Source organism: Tachypleus tridentatus, chromosome 13 (assembly GCF_004210375.1).
Source record: "Tachypleus tridentatus isolate NWPU-2018 chromosome 13, ASM421037v1, whole genome shotgun sequence".
NCBI lineage: Eukaryota > Metazoa > Arthropoda > Merostomata > Xiphosura > Limulidae > Tachypleus > Tachypleus tridentatus.
Genome location: NC_134837.1, coordinates 119,828,932 through 119,854,235, shown reverse-complemented (window position 1 = coordinate 119,854,235; position 25,304 = coordinate 119,828,932). Strand labels below are relative to the sequence as shown.

The window sequence follows — 25,304 nt, the reverse complement described above, 5'->3', positions numbered from 1 at the left end:
TAGTTACGACACTAAGAAGTCACGGTTTTAGTTTTATTGTTATAAAGAACTAGATGTTATAATAGTCATGACACTAAGAAGTCACGGTTTTAGTTTTATTGTTATAAAGAACCAGATATTATAATAGTTTGACATTAAAAAGTAACATATTTCCGACCTGTGTTTGATTTCAATCTTTATTTGTTATCACGCTAAATATCGTTCGAATAACAAACTTCAAATCTCTAAAACAAGAATGAAAAGCTCACGTTCTTTAATTAAATAAAATACAGAATCAAAGGTAAGGAAATGTACTTGTACTGTTTTTGTTTGTTTTGGAATTTCGCACAAAGCTACTCGAGGGCTATCTGTGCTAGCCGTCCCTAATATCGCAGTGTAAGACTAGAGGGAAGGCAGCTAGTCATCACCACCCACCGCCAACTCTTGGGCTACTCTTTTACCAACGAATAGTGGGATTGACCGTTACATTATACACCCCCACGGCTGGGAGGGCGAGCATGTTTAGTGCGACGCGGGCGCGAACCCGCGACCCTCGGATTACGAGTCGCACGCCTTACGCGCTTGGCCATGCCAGGCCGACTTGTACTGTTAACGTTTATTTAAGAAATGTTGAACGTAGCTTGGTATTTCATGTACATAATTTTAGGTTGCTGTAACACCTTCTTCTCCTGGTGGCCTAGCGATAAGTATGAGGGCTAAATTATCACGATAAAAATTGGTTTGGATACCCGCAGTGGGCACAGCATAGATAGCCGATAGTGATAAATCATTGTGTTTATTTAAGTGAAAGAGTATAGGAAATCAGAATCATATTAAGAAAATTTAGTGTGGTGCCACTTAATCTCAATTTATTATCATGCTATTAATTCAAAATAATTTTCTGATGAAACTACGTACATGATTGTTTAGCAATTTAATTTACATCTGGTGTTTGTTTTTCTAGTGTTTAGACAAAGTTTGCTCACCATTTACAAAATAAAAAATCAAAACCGTTTACTGTGTGTGCGTGTACTCAACAACTTTCGAATCTTATTTCATACAAAACTATACCGTAATTGTTATTAAATTCTTTCACTTTTACAATCATTTCTTTTTGGATAACGAAGTAGATGTATCACAGTGAACAAGGTATAAAGCTTTATCGGTTATTATAATTATATTCACTTTTGCTTGTCGCGAGAATGTGCTCGCACTTTTATTTCATCGGATGGAAAGAAAGGTGGACATAAATATGTTTTATACATATTTTGTATAACAGCATTTTAAAAACTGATTAAAAGGTCTAATTTTAGGTCGTAGGGTAACATTATATGCTTATTTATCAATAATATGAAGTGCAGTAAAGTTTATTTCCCACTAAACTAAAGCACATAAAAAAATAGTACAAGGTAGTATTAATTTATCTCTATCGAGCATAGGTCGTACTTAAAGGCTTAACTAATATTAGGCCTAAGACGAATGGACTTATATTTCGGTGTCTGCAGTAAGTTTTTAAAAAGGTCTAAAGTTAAGTCATAGTATAACATTATAAATTTATTTATTGATATTATGAGGTACGGTACAATTTAGCCCTAGCTAAACAAAATATGAAAGAAGGAAAAACGCATATATCTTAATGTTATTTCTTTATTGAATATCAGTCGTACCTGATAAATGTGTTTCGAAATAGCAAAGCCACATTGAGTTATCTGCTGTGTCCACTAAGGGGAATCGAACCGCTGATTTTAGCGTTGTAAATACATAGAATTACCGTTGTCCCAACGGGGACATGTACATGATAAACGTTTAACTAATGTTAGGCCTAAGACAAGTTAATTTGTAGATTTCAGTGTATTATTCCAGAAATTCTGTATTTAAAAAGTAGTGTTTCAATAGAGATACTAATTTGACCAAAAATATTTTGTGTGTGTCTGCTAGTTTAAGGGTAATACCCCGATTTACTAAAAATACGGAATATTTGTTGGACTTTTTTAAGCGAAAGAAATTGAAAACGTACATATGTGTAAACTTTCACTGAAGATACAAAATACATAAAATGACAACATTCACCAAAAGAATACCGAACACTCACGGCATCTATAATCGAATTTCTGCCTAAATTTCACGTTCTATTGCGTACCATGACTGTATTCGTTGACGTAATTTTATAATTTCATGTCTGGTTACGATGCTATCTCCAGAACCCGATATCCTAGTAACCTAATCATGACCACGTTCACTCGTTGGAGGTGTCGTTAGAATCTACCTAAGTAATCCTCGAGATTTAAAATAATGTAATAAATTTGCTTAATTAATAGACAAGAAATATAAATATATTTAATAAAAAATTGGGCTATTTGTAGTTAGACATAAAGCTACATGATGGACTATTTGTGCTCTTCCCACCTCTGGTATCGAATCCTGGTTTCTAGTGGTATATGTATTTTGACATACCGCTGTGCCATTGGAGGACTTTTTAATTGTGAAAGTTATTAAGAACGAGAGTTTGAAAATTGAAAATAACACTTCAAACATTATTATTATTTTCTAGCGAGTTTTAAGTAAAATCTAAACACGTTGCCAACATATATATACATACATACACACATATATTTACATATACAAGTACGAAAAGTTTAAGTATTGTATATACTGAAAATATTAACTTCGTGGAAAATGTTTAAGCATTATATGGTAAGAAGTTTCTTATTTTTCAAAATATTATGAAAGATATTTCAAATATAAATGAAGAATTCGGGTAAGAAATATAAAAAGACAAGTGTTAATAATATATTAATTAATCATTTGCTTGCTGCATTGGACAAACCTATCATTATGGTTACGTTTTCATTTTTTAAGTCATCGAGATATTCAATAAGACTTACACTTTACGTAAACGGCAGATTGGGGGAATTAAGTCCCCTCAAATGAATTTGGAATCTGAAGAGACAAAGTAAATTGTTTATTTTTGTTTGGTCCCTATTTTTCATTGACCCTGATTTCACTACATTTTGGCCCACATTAAATCATAATAGGTCAATTTGCCCGTCTAATTATAAATATAAAAAAATAAGTCCATCGAAGTATTCCCCCAGGTTTTACTTCTGAGAGGTAAACGTGTAGCGTTGAAAAGCGCAATAGCAATGATTTGCAAGAGGGGTATGAAAGAATAAAAAATGGACATTACCAAATTGACTCGAAAGAAACGGTTCAACGATCAATATTAGTCGAATGGAAGAAATAGAAGATAGTACGTGTGACTTTAATTCTGCAAATCTTTTCACTAATAACTCAGTTATTTTTTTTCTGATCGTTCTTATGTGAACATAAAACTAGTGAATCGTTTTCCTAAAAGTAAAGGGGAGGCAACTTTACCCACTATTTTATTATTTTTGTTTTGTTATCGTCTGGCCGCCGTCTTTGCTCTGAATTCATTGCATAATGTACTCATCAGAAATGATTTCTTAAGGATATTACCACAAAGACTGGTTAAGTTTATTAATATACCCGACTGGTGCTGCTTCTTACAGATCATATCACTGCTGGTTTCATTGTCTCTTATGGACATTACCATTTTCGTGAAAACTATTAAAAGTTACCGAACTACCGATCTCTTTACCCTGGTCATCATAACTAGTAGAGTCCTTTTCCGCTCTCTTCTTATCAGACATGTTCTTTTGATAGGCCTTTCTGTAGAAGTTAAAGAACATAATTAGAAACAGAGCGGCGTGGCCAATAATGATGTAGACAAACCCATGAGGAAAGTTACAATCGAAGTATAGAGGTAGAACGCCGTGAATGAAGGCTATTACAAACTGGACCTGTGGAAAAACAAAGTAACATGTTTATGGTGTGAATCAGTTTCAATTAGTAATTTGTAATTAATATCAATTATAGATAAGCCATTTACAAATTAGATTTGTAGGGTACGAATTACGAACGAAATATTATTTATTTAGTTTTCAGTTTAACACTGCTTGTGTTTGTTTGTTTTTGAATTTCGCGCAAAGCGGCTCGAGGGCTATCTGCGCTAGCCGTCCCTAATTTAGCAGCGTAAGGGCCTGGCATGGCCAGGTGGGTAAAGGCGTGCGACTTGTAATCTGAGGGTCGCGGGTTTGCATCCCCGTCGCGCCAAACATGCTCGCCTTTTCAGCCGAGGGGGTGTTATAATGTGACGATCAATCCCACTATTCGTTGGTAAAAGAGTAGCCCAAGAGTTAGCGGTGGGTGGTGATGACTAGCTGCTTTCCCTCTAGTCTTCCACTGTTACATTAGGGATGGCTAGCGCAGAAATCCCTCGAGTAGTTTTGCGAGAAATTCTAAAACAAAACAAAACCAGCGTAAGTACTTCTAAGAACGTATGTGTGAAAGAAAATAAAATTCGATCTGTCTGTCTCTCTGTTAACACGTAATACAGATTGATGTAAAAGTGCCTCTCTAAAAAAAATGTACAAATACCAGTATACCTGGCAATTACGGAGAGGGCCCGAAGAGCCTTACAAACTAAAGAACTGCCGATAAGGGGGATAAATGTAGGGCGTCTAATAACTTTTTAAGTATAGGAGGATTTTTTTTTTGTAGTTGCACCACTGCGTGTTACTCTGGGATTGTCAAAGGAGCTAAGAGTTTTGGTTGTCATAACTTAGATGTTCCCTACACAGGAGACACTATCGTACCAGCTTGTTTGACCATTAAAAGAAAATAATTAATGCACTGTTTTACATAAAATAAATGGTCCTTTTGTTTTTCAGTGGGAATGTTCATTTTTCCCATAAACTTACGAGCCTCCCTCTACCACAACTTAAATTTTGGTGTGAGCCTCTTCAGAAATTTGTACTGAATAGATTAACACACATTTGTAATAGCAACATTTTTAGCCGACGCTTTGCATTTGCGGCTTCATCAAGGCTAGTACTACAAGGAGTTTTTTTGTTTTTCAGGCTGTATAGTACAAACTGAAGAGATTTAAGTATTTTGACAATAACGTTAGAAAAGTTTGTATGTGTGTGTTTTTCTTATAGAAAAGCCACATCAGGCTATCTGCTGTGTCCACTGAGGAGAATCGAACTCCTGATTTTAGCGTCGTAAATCCGAAGCGAGGGACAAGTTAGAAAAAAAGTGGACCTTTACTCTTCAATTAATTATAAAAACTTTATTTCATCCAAAGTTTCACCGTTGCGGCTTCATCAAGGGTAGTAAAACAACCAATAGAATGAATCAAATTTGTACAAGTGTAAAAGCTTTGCCATCAGCCAAGTATCTGAAACAGTAAAATGAGGTACAGTAGTACTTTTTTTGCACTATTAGCTCTGATGAAACCACAACGGCGAAACGTTGGCTGAAATAGTTTTCTACGAGTGCACTACGATCCCCCCCACCGTTTTTTATTGCAAGTTCATCGCCATAACCACCAGATCAAGGTAGGTCGTGATTATAGTATTCTGAATAAAACATCCTTTATAAGAATAAAAAAGTTGGATTAACAAAAAATATCAGTAAGAAGTAAGGATTTTAAATCTGAACAGAATTCTATGTGAACGTGGAGCTACACAGTAAGATCAGAGACCTCTGGTGTTCAAATACATCTATTTCTAACCTTTCCTATTGACAATGAGACATACTTACAGTTTAGTTTTATTTTTAGTTGACTGATAAAGGGCGTCAGTATTGAGACTTCTATTTCTCATAGCTTTATATATTACTTCTTTGTTGAGAAGCTTTGTCTTAAATTTATAGATATAATAACGTCAACCTACCATCTGCATTATAGTGAGATATTTTTTCCACCATAGATATGGCTTCATGTGAGGTCCGAGAGCAGCTAGGCAGTAATAGGCATACATTATCATGTGGACGAAGCAGTTGATAAATGGAAAAAAGGCATTATGGCCACCTATAAATACACAAGTGCTTGTTAACTTAGCAACACACAAGTTTTAGGCTTAAATATCCCTAATTTATATCCTAATCAGAAAAATGACAACTGGTCAGCAACATCTATTCTAAAGTAAGTAACTGTCACTATTATAGTGTGAGGAGTGTTCAGCGACATCGTGGCTGGAACCTTGAACTTCCTGAATCACAGTGCAGCTTACTGTAAAAATTGTCTATCCAGGCTTCGTTTAACCAGTATTAACTACCTTTCAATGTCACGTAAATCTTTTTAATTGAGATGTGAATAATGTTAAAAATTAAATAAGTTAACTCAAACGTTACGTTCATCGTATTTTGTTCACTCAGTGAAATGGAACAGGGCTTTTTATATGTTCATTGTAAAACTAGGATCCCTTCATCATCAATAAAACCAACCATCAAACAAAAACCAACAACAACAACAACAAAAAAACCGTTGAAAAGGTAATAAAACATATATACAGCAAATAAAGACGATGTAACGGTTTGTATTTGTATTCTGGATTATTCTGTAAAAAATTAATAACGAAAATTCCAATCCATTAACAATATACAACTTTTTATTTTATCGACTTTAGGTTCTACAAGATTCAAACTTTTACTGCTAACTAACATAACGTTTATTGGTTAATAGGCCTAACTTAATTATTCCACTCACTTGCTAATTTTCTCCATTACATACTTACTTTATCGAATATTTATTCGCAAAGACAAACTAATTAACTGGTTTACAGAAACAGATCAAATGATTACCAGACTCCTTCACTAACTTTATCTTGCTCTTTATATTTGGTTCTGGCTGCTCTAAACGTTTGGAGAAGTATTCCATACCTTAAGCCTTCCGTTCTTCTTGTGATCTCGAAACTTCTTCTAACCAAACAAAAATACAAACGTTTAAATTAAAGTAGTACATATGACCATAAGTTTTGGCTAGATTTCACCTTACCTGCACCAAATTTCATGCCAATCCAGATCCCCCAAGCAACGGAAGAATGATGAACTACGTGCAAGGCAGAGATATGTGTAAACTTTTTCCGTAGAATGAAGAAAATCTGAGAAAAAAAAAAAAAAGCATGGTTTCAGAGTGTTAGGAAATTATGTTATTACCTGAATTTAAAAAAATCACTATAATAGTTAGAAATCCCTATTTCCAGCCTTTTTTTTTACTTTTTTGGAGCCCCTAGTTGTACGATTGAAAATATAATCTTCATGGCCCAGCATGGCCAAGCGCGTGAAGGCGTGCAACTCGTAATCTGAAGGTCACGGGTTCGCATCTCCGTCGCGCCAAACATACTCGCCCTTTCAGCCGTGTGGGCGTTATAATGTGACGGTCAATCCCACTATTTGTTGGTAAAAGAGTAGCCCAAGAGTTGGCGGTGGGTGGTGATGACTAGCTGTCTTCCCTCTAGTCTTACACTGCTAAATTTTGGACGGCTAGTATAGATAGCCCTCGAGTAGCTTTGTGCAAAATTCAAAAAACTAACAAACAATAATCTTCATATTTTGATTCAACTCGTTTTTGTACTTTCTCGACAATCCCTATTTCCCTCTTTTTAAATGAACATTTTTCAATTATCTTGCTTCTTAAGTTTTTTATGCCCCTTTATCGTGAATAAATTTTAAGCTACATACGCACATATGCATTCAGTTGAATGTTATATGTTTTTCAAAAGTTTACTGTTATACTGGCTTTTCTACCCACATTTCCACCCAACCATTATTTACTTCGCTAGTTGGTTTTGTGCCTGAGGTTTCCTGTAAATACACGTTAAACAAACGTCGAGTACAAAGGAAGCCGCTTATAACAACATCGCATATATTTAGTATTTACAGCCTCGTACATCAACTCTGGATGAAAAATAAGCAGCTTTCTAAATAGGCAGGGACATTTGCAGTATTTCATACAGCATATATATCTCGGTTTTTGATATAAAATAACCAGCTGGTTTACTAGTAGGCTTGTGAAACAAAAATATGAATGATAATAATTCTAAAACACGCACTCACAATTTCATCGAAGTATTAAAATCAGTAGAATAAATCGCCACTCGCAAGGGTAAAGAAGGGTACTACGATATCGTCAACTGTTAGAAAACTCGCTGAAACAGTTGCAGAAAAACCACATAGAGATAAAGTAAACAGCCAACTCGAGAGATGATGAATCCTCAACAAACAATATCCAATTAATGCGCTATAAGTTGCACAAATTATTTTCCAATTAATACGCATTAGTAAAAAAATCGATTTTTTTTTTCAAAGAGACAAAGCGAAGGACTTAGAAAAATTCTTCATTGTGAAATAACAAAGGTGGTGTTTGAATTAATTTTTAAACATTCTATGACATACTCAATACTGTATTCATTACTATTGTCCAAGTTTTAGTAAAATATTCGTAACTTTTTCTTTAGCTGTTTGTGGAACTGTTGTCACTAATAGTAAGGTTGGAGACATTGTTATAAATATATACACTGTTTACTCTGATAAAACAAAGCATTTCTAGCTAGTATGACGGTGCTTGAATGGGTTCTAAGATTCTTTGTTGGTAGCGAAGAAGAGCTTAAATATTTTATAGGTTGACATTTCGAATTTCAAGAATCAACTTAAACATAGCCCTACAACCTTCGTGGGAGTTTGTTTACAGCTGTGCATAGATTTTGGCACAATATAACCAATCGTTTTTGCCGTTGGCTACAATGTTTGAATGGCTTCAAAAAGATACTTGTCTAGTAGTGATGAAAACAGCAACAACAACAACAACCATAAAATCTCTCATTCTCTTTTCATCTCAGTGGTCCAGTGGTATTTTTGCGAACTTTGAACTCTATAAATCGCTAGAAGTTTTGTGAAATTCGCGTGCAATTCCTATTATGAACACTAGTGGTTCATGAAGTATAGTGAAAACAACATTATCAAAAACCCAGAATCTATTTAGACTGACATTTCGACTCTTTACGTTCTATCTTATATTACAGTTTATATCGTAAAATGTGAGAACTATTTTTAATAAGAAATGATACTGTAAACTATGAGAACTACTTTATTACAGTTGGCGTCGTAAAGTTTAAGTACTTTTTATTACAATTGAAAAAATAAACTGTGATATTTTTTATTACAATTGATGTCGTAAGGTGAAAGAGCACGAACTTACTGTGTCCGTAAATTCAAAAATCTTCAGTAAGAGGTAATACCAGCCAAGGTTCACCAACTGTGAATATTCGTGTGAAATATTAGGTAATAAAATATGGTACCTTTTACAAAGGCAACAATTAAAATTAATTAAAAGGTAAACAAATATATTTTTACCAATATGCCACTTATTTAGTTTGAATTCAAATAAAATAAATTCCGGATATTTATGCTTTAGCTCTCACTACTCTGTCTGTTTTTTTTCCTACTTGCTTCTACTTCTGCAGTTTAAAGTAGTTGAAAATTTGAGGAAAGGGTTTAGTTGAAAAGAAATTTGTAAAAGAAATATTTGTTTATTTCTATGCTATCGTACGTAACTATGTGATCCAGAGAGTCGCCGAATTCGGCTTGTTCTAAGGTTTTGATTCTTATTTCTCTGTACTAGATGCTGTCCATTAAACCTGAAGTGATATCACAGTAATATATAACAGCCATGTTGAACAGATTAGTGGTTGTGATAATAATTACTAGCCAAACTGATTTATGTTACAGCCAATCAATATTCTGAGAGAAAAAGGTCATGAGATGACACTTTTAGCTGTACGAAAAAACAACAACTAATAATCTACCTGAAGTAAAGTGTGACTTTAAAACAAATGTGTTTAATTCGACAAAAGTCTATTCTGATATTTTATTCCTTTTGTTAGCTGCACGGTCTCATTATACCTTACAGACACTTAGGAAGCTCAGTCAAGTTAGATATTACAAATAAAGAAACTTAGTTTCTCGGTAGAATATTTACACAGACCTTATATTTTTAATATATAGAAAAATTTACCGTCATTGTCTCTGGATCTGTGGCGTAACTGATTGGCTGACACAACCAACTGTACTTGGTCGACAAGTACGTCATGCGTCCTCCCTGAAAAGTACACATTATTTTTAAATTGAACATCTTGGTCCCACTGACAATTTGCTCAAGTTTCGAAAAAAGAAAATATCATCAAATACACAAGTGTAATCATTAGCATTTTATATCATTTTTATTTAAAACGGCTTTCGTGTGTGTTTTCTTATAGCAAAGCCATATCAGGCTATTTGCTAAGCCCACCGAGGGGAATCGAACCCCTGATTTTAGCGTTGTAAATCTGTAGACATACCGCTGTACTAGCGGAGGACTGGCCTTTGTTAAAGTGAAAGACACAAAATCGCTGACATATTAGCTTTATGCAGTATAAACTAAGCCCATTATAATTGCGTATAAAAAATAAATTCTCATGTGACAAAAATCTTTTTTCAATAAAATAATTATTTGTTTTAAAAAAGGTATAAGTAATCTTACTTAGTCCGCTCATAATAATGCTGTGAAAAAAATTACAACCTAACTAGTCGACATAACCTACGTCACTGCATTTGAAACTTTGTTTATTGGCGTTTTCTACGTTATAAAATTTGACATTGCTTGGATAGTAGTTAATTGGCGCATACGTTATTTATTTCATATTATTTGATAGTGATCGATTCCTTGTTTCAGAACATTGCACTGATTTTTATGCTACAACTTTATCATTATAATGCAAAAGAATGTTAGTTGTCACGAAAATAAAAGTAGGTATTATTAATTAGTATCGAAATATTTTGTGTGGTGCAGTGTTTCTAAAAATATGTTGCATGTCATACACTGCTTTGAAAATAAACGAGGGTAAACACTAATGTAATCTTTTTTCATTTACCAAACAAATGTAAATTGTTAAAAATTTACTCACGTAAAAGAAGAAAAATGCACTCAAGATGACTTGAACAATATTATAAACAATGACCACCCTTTCGACCGAGTAAGGTTTTTTGTTTTTCATCCAGGCGGGTCCAATAACTTTCACAAAATACACGTAAGAAGCAATAATTGAAAGCATAGGGAAAGGAGATCCTAAGAGGGGCCAGTCACTGGTTCGTGGGTCTGCAAGGAAAATAAACTATAAACAAAACAACAAAATCACAAGCATCAAAAGAAAATTTATAAATCAATGAATAAATTATAAACATGGATTAAAAGAAAGAGACGTACATGGGTAAGTAATTGTGACAAACTATTACGGCTCCATCACATATAAACGATGGGAATTGAATTGGAAGAGGGTGTTTGTTTTCTTATAGCAAAGCCACATCGAGCTATCTGCTGTGCCCACCGAAGGGAATCGAACCCATGATTTTAGCATAGTGAATCCGAAGTCTTACCGGTGTTTTACCAGGAGACTTGGGAAAGGGAGGAGAGGATAAAGTTGGAGGTACCTTATTTGGTGGGTTAACAATGACAACTGAATTTAAAGTTGGAGGTGCATTTCCCGATAATGCTACAAGAGTCTCTGTTCACTATACTAACAGGCAAAAATAAACTTTAGGAAATAATGTGCCTCACTGATTCACTCCCTCACCAGTCACGCCACCTACTTCTTGTTAAGCTCAAAGTTGCAAGATGGGCTATGTATACTACGTGTATCGAAATCAGAATTTTGGAATTGTAAACCTTCAAGTTTGTCGCTGAGCCACCAAAAGAAAGGAGTAACATATCTTTTACAATTCCATTTTAATAACATAAAAGAGATAAGCTTCATTTTGGACAAAATTTACTTAAACTGACCATGTTATTTCCCCACGTGCCACTAAATCTATTTCAGTTTTCAAATTAGAAATGCATTAAAAGTAGATTATCAGCTGTATTTTACGTCTATCACAACTCTTGTTAGAAAACTGGATTAGAAAAGCTAAGGTGAACGTAAGCAATAACAACAGGCTATTACATTTGTTAGTTGTTAAGTGCAAAGTTACGTCATGATCTGTCCACTGATGTTTAACGTTATAAGCTCTCTAACTTACCACTGAGCCTCCAGGGGACGTCTTGTACCTGATTTGTATTGTAAATATTTAGACCTATCGGTTTTCTATGCGAAAAATGGTTATGGAATTTCACACAAGTATTAATCCTAGTTTTATTGATGGGAACTTATATCTCCTATGTTTTTAACACGTAGTTTTTCTGAACTTTTTGTGCATCAACTTCCTTTGTGGGTTCATTATTTCGTTTGCCACAGACTTCCTAATAATATGTTACAATAACAACAAGCATATAAACAAAACTCTACAATATTTCAACTAATCTCACTGATTACCACAAGCATCTTCTATGCATGTTTTATAGAATATGAGCAATTACACCCAATATTTTCATATCAGCTCTTTACAGTGTAGCCCGGTATGGTTAGGTGGTTAGAGTGTTGGACTCGTAGTCTGACGGTCACGGGTTCGAATCTCTGTAACATCAAACATGTTCGCCCTTTCAGTCGTTGGTAAAAGAGTAGCCTAAGAGTTGATAGCGAGTGGTGATGAGTAGCTGCCTTTCCTCTAAATTAGGGACGCCTCGCGCAGATAGCCCTGTTGTGGCTCTGCGTGAAATTAAAAAACAAACTTTACAATGAATTTCGTAATATGCACAAAACATAACATTGCTAAACAGGATAAAATATGTGAAACTTACTGAAAGCGAACGTTATAAAAGCACGTCAACAACTCTAGGGTTAAATCTCAAAATAAAAGACGAGTGCAAAAATTAAAAACTTCTATTGATCTTTCTTAAAGAGAGAGCATGTTTGGTGGGCGGCAATTCGAACTCTCGACCCTTAGATTTCGAGTGAACAATCCTAACCACCAGACCCGTTGTTAAACTTGAGCTCTTATAACAATAAAATATCCTGCGATGGATAGTGCGTAGGTAGTTAATATGCAATTGTTCGTTTACGACGATGAAATAAAGACAACAAGATAGGATAAAACGCCCTCTGTCCATGACATAATGATATTTTAAAATCAAGGTACGCGAAGTTGGTTGCTGAATTATATTGTTATTCGTTCTAATGTTGCAATACCAGTTACAATTGCTCAGTTATTATAAGCTACAGCCTAGGATTAGATGTAAACTAAATCTTAAAGGGCTTTAAAAATCACAACATACATTTAATCACCTGAAAAGCAAATTCTTATTTTACAGACACCAACGTTAATCTGCTTAAAATTGTCACGAACTTCTATTTTTAAGCCACAAATATCTTCTACTCACTAATATGTAGTCGTCCAGGAATAGTTATGTCAAACTTCTAATTTGAAGCAATATTTTCATCATACGTTTTGAGTTCTTTACACATTGATTGAACTATGACTTTAGTTATTAGATACGCAGGTTGAATTTGTGGTAAGCCACTAGATTTTGGAGCTGGGAAAGCCTGGTTAGGATCCTCCCAAACCAACAAAATATCTCCCCCTCCCAACATATTTTAAACTTTAGGTACGTTATAAGAGTGACAATCAATCCAATAGCATTGATAGTGGATTGTAAAATGCTCGTATTTGGTGGCTGCCTTTTCTCTAATTAGTAGTTCATAATTTAAGACAGCTATAACTGGATCTAAGCCGTCCTTGACTCGCCCGTTTAACGCCTTGTCGTTTTAGGGGCCGATAAACCTCAGTAACTGTTATTATTGCAATAAGTGAACGTTATAAAATATTCAGTTGTTTAACAATGAATACTTTCTATTTATTGTTTTGTCTTTGGTAGACAAAGAATTTAGGCCACAAACATCAGTTTATTTAAGCCTCATGCTCCTTCTTCCGATAGCCCAGAGGTAGACTTGAGGATTTATAGCACTACAAATTGTGTTTCAGTACCAGCGGTGGTGTGGCACAGATAGTTCATTGTGTAGCTTTGCTGTTAACGAAAACAAACTTTAAACCCGATTTTTAGAAATGTTGTATGTAATATTTTATTTGTCTGTTTGTCATCAAGACGTGAAAGTCAATCAGTCTGGTATCTCATGTCCTTTTTATGTCAACACTACAACAGGAATGAACGTGACCTTCGAAAATGTGTTAGTTGAATATGGAGTCACACGGAAGTCAGTTATAAGCGAGCCTTGCACGTGGTTCTTGGATTTTTGGCCTAAGGAAAAGCGATTCATATCTTTAGCTGTCAAACAAGCACTTGGTTTCTTAAATTGAAAAGCAAGTTCTCAAACAAAAGTAAACATAATTCCATTTTTGTACAAAGAACTGTAAGAAAGAATAACATGCTCTCATTTCAATCGTATATTTTATGTCGCTTTCTCACCTCTACATACTATTTTTACAGTACGCTTGAATGTCACTTTTTAACAGGAACATACTTTACTATATGGTTAAATGCCACTTTCTAACAACAAGATGCTTTACTGTATGGTTAAATGTCACTCTTTAATAGGAAGATACTTTACTGTATGGTTAAATGTCAATTTCTAACAACAAAATGCTTCACTGAATGGTTAGATGCCACTTTTTAACAGAAAGATATTTAAATGTAGCGGTTAACATGAAATATCACTTTCTGATTCTATGTACTTCGTTGTAGAGATTGATATTAATTAAAAGTCACTGTCTATCTGACAGATACTTTACTTTAGTGGTACATATTAAATGTCACTGTCTAACTGATATATAATTTACTTTATTGGTACACATTAAATGTCACTGTCTAACTGATATATAATTTACTTTATTGGTTCACGTTAAATGTCACTGTCTAACTGATAGGTAATTTACTTTAGTGGTATACTCATTGTCTAACTGATGGGTAATTTACTTTAGTGGTAAACTCACTCTCTAACTGATAGGTAATTTATTTTAGTGGTATTCTCACTGCCTAACTGATAGGTAATTTACTTTAGTGGTATACTCACTGTCTAACTGATAGGTAATTTACTTTAGTGGTATACTCACTGTCTAACTGATGAGTAATTTACTTTAGTGATATTCTCACTGTCTAACTGATGGGTAATTTACTTTAGTGGTATTCTCACTTTCTAACTGATGGGTAATTAACTTTAGTGGTATTCTCACTGTCTAAATGATGGGTAATTAACTTTACTGGTTTTCTCACTGTCTAGCTGATGGGTAATTAACTTTAGTGGTATTCTCACTGTCTAACTGATGGGTAATTAACTTTAGTGGTATTCTCACTTTCTAACTGATGGGTAATTAACTTTAGTGGTATTCTCACTGTCTAACTGATGGGTAATTTACTTTAGTGGTATTCTCACTGTCTAACTGATAGGTAATTTACTTTAGTGGTATACTCACTGTCTAACTGATAGGTAATTTACTTTAGTGGTATACTCACTGTCTAACTGATGTGTAATTTACTTTAGTGGTACACATTAAATGTCACTGTCCAGCTGATAGACAATTTACTTTAGTGTTATACTCACTGTCTAACTGATGGGTAATTTACTTGATTGGTACACATTAAATGTCACTGTATAACAAATAGGTAATTTACTTTATCGGTACACATTAAATGTCACTGTCTAACTGATATATAATTTACTTTATTGGTACGCATTAAATATCACTGTCTAACTGATAGGTAATTTACTTTAGTGGTATACTCACTGTCTAACTGATGGGTAATTTACTTTAGTGATATTCTCACTGTCTAACTGATGGGTAATTTACTTTAGTGGTATTCTTACTATCTAACTGATGGGTAATTAACTTTAGTGGTATTCTTACTGTCTAAATGATGGGTAATTAACTTTAGTGGTATTCTCACTGTCTAGCTGATGGGTAATTAACTTTAGTGGTATTCTCACTGTCTAGCTGATGGGTAATTAACTTTAGTGGTATTCTCACTGTCTAGCTGATGGGTAATTAACTTTAGTGGTATTCTCACTGTCTAATTGATGGGTAATTAACTTTAGTGGTACTTTCACTGTCTAACTGATGGGTATTTAAATTTAGTGGTACTATCACTGTCTAATTGATGGGTAATTAACTTTAGTGGTATTCTCACTGTCTAACTGATAGGTAATTTACTTTAGTGGGATTCTTACTGTTTAACTGATGGGTATTTAAATTTAGTGGTATTCTCACTGTCTAACTGATGGGTAATTTACTTTAGTGGTATACTCACTGTCTAACTGATAGGTAATTTACTTTAGTGGTATTCTCACTGTCTAACTGATAGGTAATTTACTTTAGTGGTATACTCACTGTCTAACTGATAGGTAATTTACTTTAGTGGTATTCTCACTGTCTAACTGATAGATAATTTACTTTAGTGGTATACTCACTGTCTAACTGATGGGTATTTAAATTTAGTGGTATTCTCACTGTCTAACTGATGGGTAATTTACTTTAGTGGTATACTCACTGTCTAACTGATAGGTAATTTACTTTAGTGGTATACTCACTGTCTAACTGATAGGTAATTTACTTTAGTGGTATTCTCACTGTCTAACTGATAGATAATTTACTTTAGTGGTATACTCACTGTCTAACTGATGTGTAATTTACTTTAGTGGTACACATTAAATGTCACTGTCCAGCTGATAGACAATTTACTTTAGTGTTATACTCACTGTCTAACTGATGGGTAATTTACTTGATTGGTACACATTAAATGTCACTGTATAACAAATAGGTAATTTACTTTATTGGTACACATTAAATGTCACTGTCTAACTGATATATAATTTACTTTATTGGTACGCATTAAATATCACTGTCTAACTAATAGGTAATTTACTTTAGTGGTATACTCACTGTCTAACTGATGGGTAATTTACTTTAGTGATATTCTCACTGTCTAACTGATGGGTAATTTACTTTAGTGGTATTCTTACTATCTAACTGATGGGTAATTAACTTTAGTGGTATTCTCACTGTCTAAATGATGGGTAATTAACTTTAGTGGTGTTCTCACTGTCTAGCTGATGGGTAATTAACTTTAGTGGTATTCTCACTTTCTAACTGATGGGTAATTAACTTTAGTGGTATTCTCACTGTCTAATTGATGGGTAATTAACTTTAGTGGTACTTTCACTGTCTAACTGATGGGTATTTAAATTTAGTGGTACTATCACTGTCTAATTGATGGGTAATTAACTTTAGTGGTATTCTCACTGTCTAACTGATAGGTAATTTACTTTAGTGGTATTCTTACTGTCTAACTGATGGGTATTTAAATTTAGTGGTATTCTCACTGTCTAACTGATGGGTAATTTACTTTAGTGGTATACTCACTGTCTAACTGATAGGTAATTTACTTTAGTGGTATTCTCACTGTCTAACTGATAGGTAATTTACTTTAGTGGTATACTCACTGTCTAACTGATAGGTAATTTACTTTAGTGGTATTCTCACTGTCTAACTGATAGATAATTTACTTTAGTGGTATACTCACTGTCTAACTGATGGGTATTTAAATTTAGTGGTATTCTCACTGTCTAACTGATGGGTAATTTACTTTAGTGGTATACTCACTGTCTAACTGATAGGTAATTTACTTTAGTGGTATTCTCACTGTCTAACTGATAGATAATTTACTTTAGTGGTATACTCACTGTCTAACTGATGTGTAATTTACTTTAGTGGTACACATTAAATGTCACTGTCCAGCTGATAGATAATTTACTTTAGTGTTATACTCACTGTCTAACTGATAGGTAATTTACTTGATTGGTACACATTAAATGTCACTATCTAACAAATAGGTAATTTACTTTATTGGTACACATTAAATGTCACTGTCTAACTGATATATAATTTACTTTATTGGTACACATTAAATGTCAATGTCTAACTGATAGGTAATTTACTTTAGTGGTATTCTCACTGTCTAACTGATGGGTAATTTACTTTAGTGGTATTCTCACTATCTAACTGATGGGTAATTAACTTTAGTGGTACTTTCACTGTCTAACTGATGGGTGTTCGACTTGTATGCCGATTGGGAAACAGGGCATTAGCTATCCTGTTCGACTTACTATTTAAAATAACTCGTCAAGCACACGCAGTTTATTAATTCTAAGGTTCAGAAAGAGAGATTTTCTTTTTACAGATAATAACCTAGGATATCTATTCTAATGGTGGAATTTGTTGACCGATAAGTATGAAAAGATAAAAAAACACACCATCTGATGTGTCCCCTAGTGGCACAGCGGCATGTCTGCTGCCTCATACTGGTAAAGACCGGGTTTCGATACCCGTGGTGGGCAGAGCATAGATAGCTCAGTGTGTAGCTTTGTGCTTAATTTCAAACAAGCAAATCCGTCTAATGCAACACGAAAGAACAACAGAGCAAAAGTTTGTTACAGAGTTTTAAAGCCAAATATTTCCAAGTATAATTCCTCATCCAAGCGTTTAGTTTCTGTTAGTTAACTTCCAGTTACTTATGTAAATAAGTCAATTGACGGATTTTTTAGGAGTTTCAGGAATTCTGTTGATGATTTAAAACAGCCTATTGAACTAGATTGAAATATGTCATGGTTTCGGATCCTCTACTGAAATTAAACGATTCACATTTTGTCTTGACTGTTTTAAGTAAAGGAACGTTACCACAGTATTTTACGTGATAAATTTTACAACTTCAGACTGAGAGCTGACCAGTCGGTAAACGGTAACAGAGACAGCTTTAAGGCTTCCATGAACCTTCTCTAGAAAACGTTGCACGAGCACCATTGACCTGAATAAAGTTCAAGTACAAGAAGTTAGTAAAAACACGCGGAATAACAGTTGACGTGGAGAGTGATAAATATGTGTAGTCAGTGGCATAGTAATCTTTAAATTGGAAACATTCAGAGCTGTAAGATTTATGACGTGAACTTATTTGTAGAAATACAGCTGGTTATTAATGGTGTGAAACAATTAAACCTCCTACCGGCTTGCTGAGTCAGAAAGGGAAGTGGAGATTTTCTATAGCTCCTCACAGATTTTTGATGTTGGCATACCACAGTTATAGTAGTGGGTCAAACACTATTATTTCGTTCAGCGTAAAATTTGTTTAAATTGAAGTAGTAGAGATACGCAATTACCTGTTTAATTTGTGAGTTGGGCTTAACAGCGAACCTAAGTTTTAGACGAGGTTAATAGGCCTGGCATGGCCTAGCGCGTAAGGCGTGCGACTCGTAATCCGAGGGTCGCGGGTTCGCGCCCGCGTCGCGCCAAACATGCTCGCCCTCCCAGCCGTGGGGGCGTTATAATGTGACGGTCAATCCCACTATTCGTTGGTAAAAGAGTAGCCCAAGAGTTGGCGGTGGGTGGTGATGACTAGCTGCCTTCCCTCTAGTCTTACACTGCAAAATTAGGGACGGCTAGCACAGATAGCCCTCGAGTAGCTTTGTGCGAAATTCCAAAACAACAACAACTAGACGAGGTTAAAAAAAAGCTTTACTTTCAATACGTAGGGTGAAGTTAAAATATGATACAAGTGTTGGAAATCAAAGACACAGAGACTGATAATTATAACGCTTTTATGATCTACTTTGTAGTAATAGCAGAGGCCAATCAGAAGATGAGAAATGCCGCCCTAACCACCTGGCCATGTTAGGCCTCTACCTGCAGAGCTTACATATTGGGTAATGATATGTTTCTCTGTATTACCTAACTCAATGTAAAGAAACCACCGAAAAATTGAAGGAAATACGAGACCATAACAGTAACTACTGGAATTAACTGTTATTTTTATTTATATTTTTGTGTTACTTGTCCGTGACGTTGTGGATCGACAAACACTCTGGTCCACAGACACTTCACAAAGTTTGGATATAAATTTAGGGTTAACTTGCAGCGCGGAAACATTGCCTTCCTTTATCAATTGTACGTTATAAAGTGGCTCTGTGTTTTCCTCATTGTTTCTTTTTGAATTTGCGCGAATTTTCCTCTTGCGTTCTGGATCACTGATAATTTTTGTTTTAAACAACGTGTTCTTGAAAAAAAACCTTACGTGAGAAAAAAGGTGATATATAGAAGAAAGGAACACATGATTGGCAGAAGATGTGGCAATCTTTGGGGCACGTACAGTAACCCCGTAAAAATTACTGTCATAGGAAAACTTTCACTAACAATATGAGGCTTAAGATCTACACGACTGGATGCTAGATGTAAGCAGAAAAGTGTATCAATGCACGAAAATTATCATCGAATATTGAAACTTATAAGCTAACAGTTGACGCTGCTGTACGTGTCAAATGAACATCTCGATAGTTTTCCAAAGAACAACCACATTACACACCTTTATATTTAACACGTCTTTAAGTCACTGAAATTAAACGTTCACTGCTAATGTGAATAGCTCAGCATGTCACTTGTGAGATGAACTCCGACTTTTAATATAATCAGTTTAAGTGTGGTTAAACAAATGTATAACAACTGCGAGGTTTTATGTCTGTTCTACTTTTCCGAAACGAATGGATACATATCTATATATTCGTTATATTTCCACATAAACTGTATCAACAGGATATCAGGTATCCATTCGTTTTTGTTTATTCTGATAACGTTTCACAATGGGCTATCCGTGTTGTACCCAATTAAGAAAACGAGAATGAAACGAGACAATAAAAAAATACAGTTTTCTCTTAGTGATTGGGGAAACTTAAAAGCGGCAAATTTTTATTTAAAGACAAACATATAAACGTTTTTTATTAAGTACTTTTCATCTGTACAATTAACTACCAAAAATTACCGAAGGCAAATATGTGTATCTTCGTGACACACACACACACACACAAAACACGCACAAAACATACAGGTTGAACGAACTTACCTTCTTTTGACATTATCCAATCATACCAATAGACCGGTTGCTTTAAATACTGAGATAGCATATTTTTTGATTGTAGTTGCTTGTGGTAGGGATTGAGATAACCTAAATTCAAAAACACAGTAAGAAACTTCTGAAATCAAATTCTGATAGATGTGAATATACATCAGACATGAAGCAGATTAGTGGAAATATAAACATTGTAAAAAGAATACAAAAATCTTCTACATTCTAGCAGAACATCAGATTCATCACTGTGATATCATGTCTGACTTTGAAAAACACACACAGTGGCACAGCGGTATGTATACGGATTTACAATGCCAAAAATTAAGTTTCAATACGCGTGGTGGACAGTGCACAGAAAGCTCATTGTGTAACTCTGTGCTTACCTGCAGAGAAACAAAGCTTCAACGCAGCTGAGTTCCTACGGATGGATCGTGATCACCATTAATATTGTTTACTGGATGGGTCGAGATTGTTATAAATATTGTTTACTGGATGGGTCGTGATTACAATAAATATTGTTTACAGGATGGGTCGTGATTATTATAAATATTGTTTACTGCACAGATCGTCATTACTATAAACATTTTTTACTGGATGGGTTGAGATTATTATAAATATTGTTTACTGGATGGGTCGTGATTACTATAAATATCGTTTACTGGACGAATCGTGATTACTATAAATATTGTTTACTGGATGGGTCGAGATTACTACTATAAACTCGTAACAAAAATTGAAAGCATGAATTGGACTGTCAGTATAATAACAGCTGAAAAGTGGCGTCACTTGTGAATATAAAACTGTTTTACAATTTAATTCCTTATATGAATACCGGTTTCCACTGTATAAAAAAGCCATTACTAATTATTGTTCTTAACTTTGTTTAATGCAAACTGTCGTATATTACAAGAGATTTCTGTTAATGTAAATAAAATCATGACCTGTATCTCCCGAATGTAACTTTATTAGTTCAATATTTTATCAATGGCTTGTGTTATCTTATAATTTCACTGATTCAACTAGATAAGGAACTGAGTGCTTGAACTGTTTTTTTTAACTGTCCTTACACAAGGACTATCTGCGTTAACCGTCCCTAATTTAACAGTGTTAGACTAGAGGGAAGACAGCTAGTCATCACCACCACCGCCAACTCTTGGGCTACTCTTTTATCAACGAATAGTGGGATTGACCATAACATTATAACGCCCCCTCTGCTGGAAGGGTGAACATGTTTGATGTGACGGGGATTCGAACCTTCGATCCTCATATTACGAGTCAAGCGTCCTAACCACCTGGCCATGCCGGGACCAAAGCGGTTGAACCCACATCTCAACTTTTGCTGCCTTTCTCTGTGAGCAGCCAGATATGGGAATACATTTACACTTAATACATAAATACAACCTTAAAATCGAAATAAACTACCCTAAGTTTGTACTCCCATTCTTCAACCTTTTACAAAATGTACAAGTAAAAACGTGTTATGAGTTTTCCTTCGATATTCTATGTTTGAAGCTGTCGTGTTAACTGTTGTTGTGTTCTTTCTCTGACACTATTATAATTTGTAATAACAAGACTTACAAACTGGCTTTATTGGATAGAGTCATGTTAGAATTTTTGTTGAAAGAGGTCGGTGTAACAAAGTTCTACGAATACGATATTGTAGAGAACATGATACTTGTACGGGTCTGAAGAGGATGTCGTATTTTAGCAGAACCTAATTCAGTGACGTGATCAAAATGGATCAGCCTAATTGTGCGTGACCAAATACAGTTCTCAGTAAATTTCTTATGAAACTAGAAAGAAAGAGCTTTTAAAGAAATATTCGTTTTAATATTTTACACTTTTATACTGAATAATTTAAGACTAAAGACAACCATCTGAGAATATACTTTTCTCAGTGGCTCAACGATGCTAAAAATCGGGTTTAACTACCCGTTGTGGGCAGAGCACAAATGGGCCATTGTGTAGGTTTATGTTTAAAAATCAACAAAGAACCCAACAATTAGTTTTGGAGTATGATACATACTGTTGTCAAATAGAAAAATAAAACAGTCAGAAAGGATAATCCCACCTGGTTACTCTATTGTAATTTGACATAAAACATTAACAGGCTGTTAATAAAGCAATGATGATTAATGTCGTCCATTGTGGTCCATGGATAAGGGTATATGGAGGTTAGGATAACGTTAATGCTTCGGGAAGATGTATTTTCTCACTGTTTTTTATTGAAACGGAAAATCAAATTTACTTCAAGCACACTGAAAAATGAAAAACAAGGATTGTTTTATAGGTTATTGTGTTACCAAATGAATTCGGAGACCATACTAAAGTGGATATAACGATATATGCTCCCCCATCTCCATCAGTGGTTCAGTGGCACGTCTGACCGGCTTATAATGCTAAAAAAAGTAGGTTTTCATATCCCTGGGAGGCACAACACAGATAGTCGACTTTGTAGCTTTGGGCTTAACAGCAACACAAACTATGTATGTATGGAGCTTTTAAAGTAATTGTTATATTCAAGATGAACTCCTGTTAAAAATCTTATGTTATAATAAATCAAACATATTTGTCTTTTAAGAATTGTAGATTTATCAGTGTTTACGGTTATTTAAATTTAGATCATCACGCCACTTTAGTTTTGTAAGTGAACTTTACCACGACCAATCATGAACTTGGACCTTCACCCGAAATCGGGTTTTGTTTTGTTTATCGAAAAATTAAAATTCTTATAAATAGTTTGCCATTTATATAAAAAAACACAATTCTTGCCTGTATTATGGTGTTTGGTGAACGGAGTTCTGAATACTAGTTTACAGAGAGAATCATAAACTTCATTACTCCAAAAAAGTAATATTACACAATGTTATGTGTTCCGCAATGCACAGTATTCTTTGGTTGACGTTACATTCTTTATGAGTATTACTTATCTAGTTTTAAAATTCTTACTTTTATTATATATTTCTGTATGAGTAAACCAACTACCATATTTTATTAAGTTTCTAAATTGGTTAAATTGAATCTGGTCGGATATATTCCGGGTTAGACCGAAAACATCGCTAACAGCGATGATACCCAACTAAGGAAACAAACCGTTATAACTTCTATAAGTGAGAACACAATAACAGTTCATCTAATTAGCTATACTCAATATCGAGTTAATTGTTAGCCTACTTTGATCAAATTAAATGTAATATAACACACCTGAAAGACATAACACCGTTTACAGTGATTTAATCGATTAATGATAGACCATAACGCATTCTCTAAAAGTTACACTTAGATAAATTTACCGTAAAACGCGGTGGAAATTCTACGGTTTGAACAGTGCTCACCAGTTTCGTTGATGGTTCTGTTACCTTGGTTACTCGTAGCCAGCAGATCTCTCACTCACTTGTTCAAATGTGGGACATGGAAGCACGTCACAAGAACTGACACATGTAAGAAGTTTCCATCATCCTTAAAAAGTTGAAAGCTCCAAGTGGTTAGTTCAGGTGTTTTAGGGAGTGGTTTCTTCGGGGAAGCAAAGAGTGTTGAAACGACCGCTGACCTTGAGTAAAACCCAGTAATGTTTGTAGGACACGCAATTCTTATGTTACAAGAAAGTTAGCTTTCTTGTATATCAAACAAGGAAATCTGTGTAACATATATTGTTACTTTAATTTTAATACTTGTTATTTCATATAATCACAGGGGAAACACATAAGATTTATTAATATGTTTCAACCGCGATCTTATCATTCAAGGCCTTCAATGGTGAGCTTCAGGAGCTTATAGTACTGAAATTCGTGTTTCGATACCCGCGGCGAATACCGCTTATATTAGCCCAATGTCTAGCTTGGCGGTGAACCAAATTATGGTCTCTTTCAAACAATAACAAAGGTATAGTGTTTGTAACGTGGCAAAATACTGAAAGAGAATTAATTAAAAGTACAAGATGCAATGTTTTATCATTATTTATGTGTGGTAAACACCAACTTCTTATTATGTGGTAATCCCTTACAGTTGTCATGTGGTAAACCCTTACACTGATCATGTGGTAAACCCTGACTCTTCACTTTATTTAAATGAGATGGAGTATATTTTGGTCACCTCTCAATGTCAGCGTAAAAACTATGATCTTGTACACTATGTAACAAAATTTTTACTTTTTGTTGTTCCTGGGTAGAAAGTGCTATTTCCAAATTGTTTATGCCTAAAGTAAATGGAAAAGACCTATTTTTCTCTTCAAACTTTGCTTTTAAGACTTAGGTAACGAAAATTTTAAATTTACCTATTTTCCAGAAAATTTTTGTAGATTCAGTGCTGAGTAGCTGATAATTTTCTCGAATCATGCCTGTCGGGAATCAAGACAAACCCTGGGCACCTCATTTTACCTGCGAGCACTGCAAAGAAAAACTCTAGAAGGTAAGACGGACAATTTTTGCTTGCTTGAATAGCAAGATTTTACATTGTAAAAATTTTATCTTTGCCTTTGGACAGCAGGGACACTGAAGCACACAACAACAAGAAGCACTGACCACAATGGTTTGTTTGTTTGTTTTTGAATTTCGCACAAAGCTACTCAAGGGCTATCTATGCTAGCCGTCCTAATTTAGCAGTGTAAGACTAGAGGGAAGGCAGCAAGTCATCACCACCCACCACCAACTCTTGG

At 34.6% G+C, this 25,304-nt stretch overlaps 1 protein-coding gene across 4 annotated transcripts; it reads right to left on the bottom strand.

Moving 5' to 3' along the window:
• Positions 1 to 3,452: 3,452 nt before the first annotated feature.
• Positions 3,453 to 24,141, bottom strand: LOC143238192 (very long chain fatty acid elongase AAEL008004-like). 4 transcript variants are annotated; one of them, XM_076478202.1, is made up of 8 exons: positions 23,986 to 24,141; positions 20,645 to 20,746; positions 10,785 to 10,975; positions 9,857 to 9,940; positions 9,041 to 9,097; positions 6,839 to 6,944; positions 5,736 to 5,872; positions 3,453 to 3,800 (listed from the first exon to the last, which is right to left on the bottom strand). In XM_076478202.1, exons 2-8 carry the CDS (start codon positions 20,703 to 20,705, stop codon positions 3,528 to 3,530), a joined length of 909 nt encoding a protein of 302 aa, XP_076334317.1. In that variant the 5' UTR covers positions 20,706 to 20,746; positions 23,986 to 24,141; the 3' UTR covers positions 3,453 to 3,527. The 4 variants fall into 4 exon arrangements, with proteins under 4 accessions (XP_076334317.1, XP_076334318.1, XP_076334319.1 ...); XM_076478203.1 differs by having other exon boundaries at positions 23,944 to 24,079; XM_076478204.1 differs by lacking the exon at positions 9,041 to 9,097.
• Between the last annotated feature and the right edge of the window lie 1,163 nt (positions 24,142 to 25,304).